Here is a 10,633-nt window from a genome sequence, read left to right as displayed (position 1 = left end):
ATCCTCCAGACCAATCTAAGTAGTAAAGCTTTACCAATGTACCATTTGAGGAATTCACATCTAGAGTGATGATAGTACCCAAACAACAGGGAGAGAAACCACGCCATCTAGCATCCCTTCCCAAAAGATATCTTTAGATGTTAAATGAGAGCTCCATATCAATGATGAATCTGTTCCAATCGCCCTCCGGCCAAAAAAGAACAAGGTGATAACCTCTACCCTCAAATAGTAACAGAAATGATGAACTACTCGAGGTAATCACTCGCAAACTCAGTCAATGGGTAACAAGTAGAACAAAAACATTCACAACACCCATTAGAGGAAGCCACACTAATCATAACTTGCTTAGTTGCTTAGTTTGAATAAAATCAGCATCCAACTGCTGCAAATAGAGAAAATGTTAACAAACCCAGTAGCTCAATTAACATTCCCATGAAGCATTACATTATCTTAGACACTATTTTAGAGGATAAAAGAATATACTGTCCACTTTATTTTGTGCAGTTACATACTTCCTGTATTGAAAATACAAAAAATTGACATCTTGATTTACTTTAATCAAAGATATAACAATTTCATCTCTATTTTGGTAATCACAAAAGGAAACAAACAAACAACCAACCAACCAACGAAATCGAATTAACCGACCAACCAGAAGCCCTCAACTTGTACACTTTACCGGGAACAGCAAGAAAACATGTTTGGGTTTTGCTTTCCATCACTCCCGTTATTAACAAGGCTTACCCTGTTGACAGATAATTCCGCTTTGTAAGTATCGGAGTTCAAGACCTTCCTGCTGACATTGTTGTATATTTCTCGAATAACAATCTCAAAAGCCTTCTTAACATTTGTCGAATCTAAGGCAGATGTCTCCATGAAGAACAATCCTTCTGCTTCTGCAAGGGTTGTGCCTTCCTCAACACTCACAGCCCTGATATTCTCCAAATCACATTTGTTCCCCACCAGCATCATTGCCACAGTTGTATCAGAATGAGCTGGATGATTGTTGCAAACTTAAATCTTGAGTTCTCCAAACATGAGAAATCATAAAAAAAACGAATATAGCATAAAAAAGAATCTAGCACAAAACAGAACATGGAAGAAACAACTATCATGAAGTATAAGCAAACATATGTGCAAGCAGGACATTCAAGTGATTAGAATAATTATGATTCATCGGAGTTTTATTCAGAGAAACAGATAGAAAACAATGATATATTCTTATTTCAAGTAATTCCATGACCAAGAAGTTGATAGTTTAAAAGAAATTTGAGTGGAATATTTAGTAAAAACTACAGGAATGTGAGTGAGAGAGAGACTTATGATCAAATATGAAAAAGTATGTTGTACCCTTGCCAAACAAATATGTAATAGGATGGTAAAATTCATTGCCTGGCTATAAGTATAATTTAATGTAACAATTGTCTAATAGAAAAATCACCATATGACCCTATAAATTGGAGGCAGTTTTCCTACAGACCACCGTGTGCTTCACTCCATCTTGACAGCAAGATAAATGTCTGCTTTATCTACTTCTCACTATTTCTGACTGGCTTTGGCAAAAGAATTCCCACATTACCTTTCATGAATGGATATTATATGTTGGAAGGATAAGGATTTTTTTGGGAAGAAAATATCTTACACGATACCAAAGTATAGGAATTGGGAGAGATTCTTATTGCCATTTGCAGGTACAACCCACATGACCAATGACTGGTCGGCACCAGATCATACATTTGTTTATTTGTTTTTCTGAACAATATTTGATGCATATGCATATATATTGCTTTAGACTCTGGATAGTTATCTCAACATTGTTTCAAATACTGCTAACATTGCAGTAGCTGAACATGATTCCAAAACTGATTTGCAGGACTTGATGTTCCAGTGAAACCAAAGGCAAGCACTGCAATCAAGTGACGCAATCAGCTTGAACAACTCCCCAAAAAAGAAAGAAAATCCCTCCCAAGTAAAAAGGCACTTCGTATACTTACCTACACATTTTTAGATTAACGACTGAATTGGATCAAATAAGTAAAACAAAAAAAAAAAAAAAAAAGTACACCAACTTATTATTATATCAACTGCAAAAGAATGTGAATGTAAAACCAATGAAATGAAGAGCAAGCTTTATGAATAATCAACTGATTTATATATAGGACAGTAATAATCAGCAATAAAAGCAGCATAACTTTCAGTCAAGCCAAGAAAACCCTAAAACCCTAAGCTTATAGGTGAAGGAACACTTGAAAAAGAAAAACATAGGTTTTTTTAACAAAATAACTAATCATACACCGTAGCTTATACAATTTCATCTATAATCATACAACAAATTACAACTCAAAAAACCTTGGTAAGTTCACCAAAAATAATCATAATCAATGCTGGGAACTACAGCACAACACCTATGAGCCCAGTCTTTGAAGAAAGACTAGTGAAAATATGCATGTAAACTTCATTAATACAAGAAAAAATTAAACAATGGAGACTTAAGGGGAAAGGAATACAGAAAATAAAGGATATCTAAAAAATTACGACAACAACAACCAAGCTTTTGTCCCAATTTGTTTTGGAGTAAGCCACGGATCCTCAACAAATTAATCAAGGTTAACCACATGTACTCTTTTCCGCTACTCTATTCCATCCGAAGTGGTAGTCCCCGTTACTTTCTCGATTGACATATCCTTTTTTATTACTTCTACTAATGTTTTTTTTAGCTTCCACTACCTTTTTCCGTTCTCTCAAAGTGAATCAACTTACTCTTTCTCATTGTTGCATTAATCACTCTCCTTTGAACATAACAAAACCATCTCAAGAAATTCTCCCTTATCTTTTTCCTCAATGGGAGTCACCCATAAATTTTAAGCAAATTTACTTCAAATCCTATATTTCCATGTATTTCCAACTATTCATCTTAACATTCTTATTTCAGTTACACTTATTTTATGAATATGTTGCTTCCTAATAGCCTAACATTTGGTAGAATAGAGCATAGCTAGTTTTATAACAGTTATAATTTTTTTCCTTTAACTTAATAAGTATTTTACAATCACACAATAGTCTTGATGCACTTCTCCACCCCATCCACCATATGATTCATAACCTCTTCAATGTCTCTATCTTTATGAATTATTAATTGAATATATTGAAAGCTCTTGCTCTTTGGTATCTATTGACCATCAACTCTTACAACACCTTTATCTCTATTTTTACTTTTACTAAACTTTCATTGCATATACTTTATTTTAGTCCAACTTAATTGAAAGCATTTAAATTCTAAAGCATCTCAACCAAATTTCGAACCTGACATTAACTCCACGTCTACTTTCATCCACAAAAACTATAGCATCTATAAAAAGAATACATCAAGGCACTTTGTCTTGAATCTTAAAACTATATCATATACAAAAAGCATACACTAAGGGACTTCCTCTTGAATAATTTTAATAAGCTTATCCATCACTAGTGCAAAGAGATATGAACTTAATGTTGATCCTGGGTGCAAACCTATAGTGATAGGAAACTTACTTGTGATGCCTGCACTTGTTCACACACTAATTACAACACCGTCTTAAATATCCTTAATCTACTTTGGAGGAACTCCTTTCTTTTCTAGAACCTACAACATAGCCCCTCTAAGGACCCCCTATTATACACAACCTCAATTCATTTGAAGTTCAATTCATGCTACTTTCTAAATAATGTCAAACAATATATCAAGATGTAAATATATAAATTTCAGTAAACTTGTGCAAATTTGGAGGTTTTTTTTACCCTTTTTATTAAAATAGGGACATGCTATTCCACATGGACTCCTATAGGTGTCAAAGTGGATATCTCAGACTAGTGTAATCCTTGAAATTTGGGACAAAGGGGATCAGCTAAGTTAGAAATTATGAAATATTTTCTAAACATGACTGTCAAATAAAAGTGTCTAATAAAAATCAAATATGTGTCAGGACATGGGAATTTGACTCACATTGAGAAATCCTTGTTAAAGTGAGAAGATTAGAGAGCATCCCAGAGATTTACATTGCCCTCAAGTTAACCACTGTTACTGAGTATGTACACCAAAATAGGTGCACAAACACCCATACTTATGTTGTGCACAACAAACTTCACAAATTTGAAGAGCCCATATGGAGGGAAAAATCTGTTTCTGTAGTACTGTGCATAATTAATATATTTAGGGACATGAAATTGAATCTGTTAAGTCAACTCTACTAGTGAGTTTACACATTCATTTGTATTCACCATGGGACATGGGATACGAAAAGTAGGTACATATCATCAAACTCGCTATGCGAACCAGTCATATTGTCAAATTTGCTTTCTTTATGGCTTTATAAGCTGTCTCAAATCCATAAGCTGCAAGAAGCAACCATAGCACCTTCCTTCTAATTTCAAGACTGATTCGCATTTGAATCTTAAGTGATATAATTTCAAGAACTATTTCTTAGCCTAAAAGGGGAAGAACTGCACTCATAAGTTGTCTCAAATCCATAAGTTCTTAAAGAAGGTTCCTTGACTACCATCACTGCGAGTCAATTTCTGAAATTTTCTCCATCAGGATTCACTCCTTTGTCTGTGCAAAGGTCATATGAACACCATAATACATTCATCAATGTAATTGCAGTAGTGTTGGAATTTTGTCTGTAAACCTCATGTATATAAACCAACCTCTATAACAAAGCCAAAACACAAAAAATACCAAAACCGTGGATGCCTTGGGAGCTGAATCACATAAAAACTTGTTTTGTTCGTCTCTTGGTTTCGGCTTTTTCACATAAGTTGCAAGAATCAGCCATAGCACGTTCCTTCTAATTTCAAGACTGATAATTCCATTTCTGCTCCCAAAAATGCCTATCAAGGCAAAGGATTTAGAAACTAGGAAAACCCATATTGAAAAGAAATATATACCTTGATTTGTATTTAAGTATAAAATTATATCAATTTTAAGGAGTGCCTCTTAGCCTAAAAGGGGAAACTGAGCTCATAAGCTGTCTCAAATCCATAAGTTATAAGAATCAGTCATAGCACTTCCTAATTTCAAGAATCAAGACTATCTTTCAATTTTGCTCCCCAGCGATAACAAATTTTTGCAAGAATTAACCAAGTTGCAAGAAAAACAGATCTTTCAATTCTGCTCCTCAAAAAAGCCTACCAAAGTGAAGGCTGTAGAAACTAGGGTAATTCTTAAACAAAAGCAAAACATACCTTGATTCATATCTAAATCTTAAATGGTGTTAACTTTAAGGAGTGCTTCTTAGCCTAAAAGGGAAACTTGCACTAAAAAGTCTAAATCCAAAACCATATCACTGATTCACAATCCTACCAAATCATAATGACCCAAAAATGCAAGGGAATAAATGCTTTTCTCATTAATTGTGCCTTACATCCAGAGCATTTTTGGAGCCATAAAAACCAAAGTTGGACTTCAATCCAAAAAAGACTTGACAGTGTTCCCTTCGGCATCTAATCCAAGCTTATCAGTTATCACAATACCTGAATTCCAAGTATAGAGTCTGATATTGACTAAAAATTCATTGTCTTCTTGTCACACTACCCGAATGATTGGATATTCTTACAGAGCTATCACAATGTTTTGAAAAGATGCTTTAATCAAATCCCTTTCCTTCAGTTAATTTAAGTGCTGGCACATCAAGTAGTCGATTTAGATGACACAATTGTACACATCCATAGACTTATCAAGAGTCTTAACTTACAACATTATCAAAGTAAAGAATTTTGGAGTGACCAATCACGGGCGGCGAGTCAGATTTAACCAAGTAGATCTCACAATTCAGTGAATCACACAGGACCCTTTATGGAAAAAATGCAAAAAGGTGAAGACTTTATCCAGATCTAGCCTCCCATGACCCTACTTTAGCCAGTTCATTGCTTATATTACCTTCCAATCTATAATAACAATAATAAAGATTATAACTTACTCAACAAGACTTTAAATTAATTCCCTTTCTGTTTCTGTGACTTGCTTAAAAATGAAGTTTCTCCAAAACCCATGATTAGAAAGCAGATCTAAAGTCAAAAAAGCACTAAAAACTCCAACAACCCAGATCAAAAAAAACAAAACCCAGATACCAAATCAACCATATATAGTTAAAAAAAGCAATGAAACTAGTAGTAGTACTAGTAGCAGTAGCTTACTTTTGAGCTCATCAAGCCAGCGAGCAATGCTATCAAAAGTGGAGCGGCGACTGATATCATAGACAATGAGAGCACCAACAGCACCACGATAGTAAGCAGAAGTGACAGCACGGAAGCGTTCTTGGCCAGCAGTGTCCCAAATCTGAGCCTTGACTTCTTTGTTGTCGATTTCCATGACTTGGGTTTGGAACTCGACGCCAATGGTGGCCTTGGAATGCATGTTGAACTCGTTTCGAGCGTAGCGAGAGAGCAAGTTGGATTTGCCGACTGCTGAGTCTCCTATTATCACTATCTTGAATAGGTACTCTTCGCCTGACTCCTCATCTGATGACATGTTTTGGAAGTGTTTTCTCTGTTTTTCCGGTTTGTTTTTTCAGTGTTTGTTTGTTTGGAATGGAATGGAAGCAGAAATGAATGAATTGATGAGAGTAAACTGTTTTTTCAGACAATAATTAAGGCTGTACTATGGGGAGAGACTGTCTAGTCTTTTTAGAGAGAGAGAGAGAGAGAGAGAGAAAGAAAGAAAGGTGTTTTGATTTGGAGGTGGAGGTGGAGGTGTGGGGGTAGAAATTATTGCGTATTCAAGCTGGCAGAAACATACTGCGCATGTTGTGCCTTCATTATAGACTTTTATTATCTTGCCAAAATAAATATTAAAAATACATTGAATTATGGGATTTTTTTTTTTTACTTTTTAAATTTTTTTTTAATGTCTTTTACTTTTTTATTTGGTGATTGAATTAATGAGTGATTGGATAGGACTTAGGTTACGTCGTGTCATCGATTTAACTGGTTCAGTCTAACAAAATAATAAATACGAAAACTAAGATATGGTGAGGGAGGAAAAAAAATTCATTTTTTATAATTATTGATTTTCTTTTCTAGTTTTTAAGAATGAAGGTAAAATATTTTTAGATAATATTATTAAGATCCCCTCCTTTTAGATTTGTTTTGTTCCCTTCATTTCCAGATAATATTATTAAGAGTCTTATAGTTCAATTAGTTGATATTCTTAGTTTTTTAACGGAGATTTTCGGGATTCAAATCCTCATCTCCATTATACCATCAAATTTATCAAAAAATGGCTCATTGCACATCCATTGTGGTGGTTTTTCAATCTTTCTTCGACTAGATCACACTATGTGAGTTACTGGCCTTCAAAAATCACTAACCGGAGCCTAATTCTTTTGCCACTCTCAAAGTAAGTAGCACTGCTTTAACCCCTCCACAATTTGAATTCCTCATAACTTTGATTTTAGAGCAAGCATAAATTGGATGGCCTTCTTCATTTATGCGGATAATTTGCTAAGGAAATTATATTGGTTCAAATCACTGCATCGACCCCCCATCCACAACAAGTTGGAATTTATGCTATATTTGGTTAGGGCTAAAAAAAATAAGAGTATGGAAGAACCGAAGAAGGGATAAAGAAAAGGCAGAGAAAAAAATGTGATTTTTTTTATTATTTACTTGTGGTGAAAAGAAAAATAAAAGAAAATGAGGTGGACGTAGTTTTCTACCCAAGCCCACTGATTTTTCTCATTCCAAAAAAGAACTGTTTTTTTCTCATTCCAAAAAAGAAAATAAAGTAAAAACAAGAGATTAAGCTCTTGCAAGAAAACATAGACAAAGGCTTGAGGGCCACAGGCTCACAGCTAACATCCAAAAGGTCAAGGAACTATTTCCTCAAGGACCACACAACAAGTTCATGAGTGACTTCAATTGGCTTCTATCCTAAACAGCCTGAAGGAGCAAAGGGGGAGAAGCTATTAGCTCCCCACTTAATATTAGCAGCACAATCTGCAATCCTAGAAGGAACCTCACCACATTGCTTTTAGAGGGCATCAAAACATAATTTCGAGTGGCCCTCACACACAACCTTCTAAAGCTAGAAGGAAACCGCTAGACTTATTGCCTGTAGCATTGTATTGGCTTCAGCTTTAGATAAGGATGTTGATGTTTACCTTTTTAAAAGTGGCAAATACCAGTTAGGAACTAAAGTGTGCATTTGAATGAGCTTATTCTCTCATAAGCTTATTTTGTTTATTATTTTTATCTAATTAAAAAAAATAGTTTTTAGAATAAATAATTTGATAATTAGGAGATGAGAGATTTTAAACTTTGGTCGTCTTTGTGGAAAACAATAGAAAATACTAGTTGATTTACAAGCTCTTGACATGAAAAAAGTATAATTGTACCTCAAAAAAAATATAAATTTTCTTTTAAGGTGAAAATATATTCATCCATTCAATTTTCAACCGAGTGCTTTAGACTTTGTAATTTTGTAGCCTACATAATATTGTATTAATTTAAGGCTTGAGTTGTCAAGAAATATTTGTGAGCATTACAATTTTAATGATCCAAAAACACTGATTATCTTGTAATTAGGCTTTTTCCTTTAAGACCCATTTTTGTCTAAATATGGGCTGTTATTAGATAAACCCATCATGAAGTAATTAAAGAAAATGTGTGGGCCATGAGCCTTGATTTTTATTGAGGAGATAATATGAGGCCTGAGCCAAATTCAGGAAACAAAAGAAATAGGAGTCATGAGTAAATTCTATGATGTAGAAAAAAAAAAAAAATACCGTCCATGAGCCTAATCCATATAGTAGAAAATGTGAATTTTGAGCCCATTTTGTAAAGTAAATAAGAAGTTTTGGACAAAAAGACTCAACTTTAGTTGAGATTTGGGTTTTGTAGACTTTAAAATGAACCTAACCCAAACAAAACATATTCTTCTAGATTTATAAAGTTCGCTGAGTTGACATGAGTTGGCCAGTTAAATTGTGCCATGTGAGACCTCAAGAAAAAAAGTGAACCGAAGCTTGTGCCGTTGTACTACACAATTCTCGTTTTCTGTTTTGTAGTCAGGCAGCCAGTGTTTCTTGTATCTGCTTCTGAAGAGGTTTTTCCAGACAAACAAGCGTAATTTCCTTGTACTGGAGTGGCAGTAATTATTATCCTAGAACCAAAAAAGTGTCATTTCAAATTTCTGTTTGATGAAATGATATCTTTGGATAAAATTGAGCACTACAATCGATGGTTTTTAAGCTGCAACATTATTATGTGAACCATACCAACTTCTCTAATTTCACAAGGACTCATGAAAATGCTTTTACCATGCTAAACGAAATCATTGCAACCCCTCCACACCCCCACCCCCCAAACACACACACACACACACTAGGCATAGAGCAAATCTTTGACTGAAGAAATATTGTGACAGCTGGTTTTAACTTTCTGCAACCACAGTAGGGAGTACTTGCTAAATGTGACAACTGCTTCAACTTTTCCACAATCATAATTGAGGAAATTTGGCGCTACTTCAGTAAAACTCCTGAAAAATGCCTTGCATCCCCACTTCAAAACTTTCTCGACACTCGACACCCTTCTTTTCCTAAATGAAACTTAAATGAAATTATTAAAAAAATATATTAAAAAAAAAAAAAAAAAGACAACAGTTTGATGTATACCCCTCCCTTAGACACCCTTTTATTTAATAACAATCGGACTATACCCTCCTCTTATATAAATATGGGTCTTCAATGTAAGATTCTGAAAAATTCACCTTTATGTGAGAGGAGAATGTAGTGCACTAAATAATTTCACGTCAAATGACCGCTAACCACATAATCACTATTCACACATCAAAACACTCTCAATCCACACACACACACACAAAAAAAAGACCCAATTCCGAAAAAGACACTTGATTGGAGGGAAAATTATCTTATGAGAAAGTCTCGACCTAACTACTTCTAACTTTGTATGGAGAATCCAAGTGGGCGCTCATGCAAAACATCCAATAGTTAGTTTCCCATTAGGCCAATGTGGTCGCTTGCCTCAAATCCTCTCTTTAAAATCAGATTGGGTCATTGGCTATCTCCTTTTTTCTCTTTTCGAATAAAGTTTTTGATCTAATGAATTCACGTGTCTTTCATAATAGTTAATAGATTTGGATGATGGTGAGAACAAATTTGATGTGTGAAGAGTGATGATGTAGCTAGGCACTATTGGCAGTGTAAAGGAGAGTTTACACTAAGTTCTTATCAAATTTATTATCTTAAAATTTAACCGTGTGGTTACATAAGTCTTATGGATGAATTTAATTGTCTTTGGATGAGGATAATAGTCAATGCAACTACATAGTTGTATTCCTCAGTAAACATAGTTGTATTCCTCAGTAAACATTCTCTTCATATGTATAATTCATTCCCAGCATATCAGCTATAGATGTAGTAAGAACTTTCTCACACCCAAAAGAAAAAAAAGTTACGATCTCTACAAATTAGACATGATACCCTTTTTCCAACCCCCGAAAGAAAACCAGCGCCCCATTTGTACACTTGGATTCATATAAACATTTAGTGAAATGGAAACAATCATGTTCCTTATAAATGCACCTATCAATCAGTCATTTAGACTGACCAACATCTCAAAATTAAAGCATATATCAAAAGGA

The 10,633-nt window shown here is 34.4% G+C and overlaps 1 protein-coding gene across 1 annotated transcript; it reads right to left on the bottom strand.

Moving 5' to 3' along the window:
* Positions 1-331: 331 nt before the first annotated feature.
* On the bottom strand, positions 332-6,760 carry LOC126701460 (ras-related protein RABA5c-like). The gene is made up of 2 exons (XM_050399574.1): positions 6,169-6,760; positions 332-995 (listed from the first exon to the last, which is right to left on the bottom strand). Exons 1-2 carry the CDS (start codon positions 6,500-6,502, stop codon positions 676-678), a joined length of 654 nt encoding a protein of 217 aa, XP_050255531.1. The 5' UTR covers positions 6,503-6,760; the 3' UTR covers positions 332-675.
* Between the last annotated feature and the right edge of the window lie 3,873 nt (positions 6,761-10,633).

This window comes from Quercus robur, chromosome 10, assembly GCF_932294415.1.
Source record: "Quercus robur chromosome 10, dhQueRobu3.1, whole genome shotgun sequence".
Taxonomy (NCBI): Eukaryota; Viridiplantae; Streptophyta; class Magnoliopsida; order Fagales; family Fagaceae; genus Quercus; species Quercus robur.
This window is presented reverse-complemented; position numbering and strand designations above follow the sequence as displayed.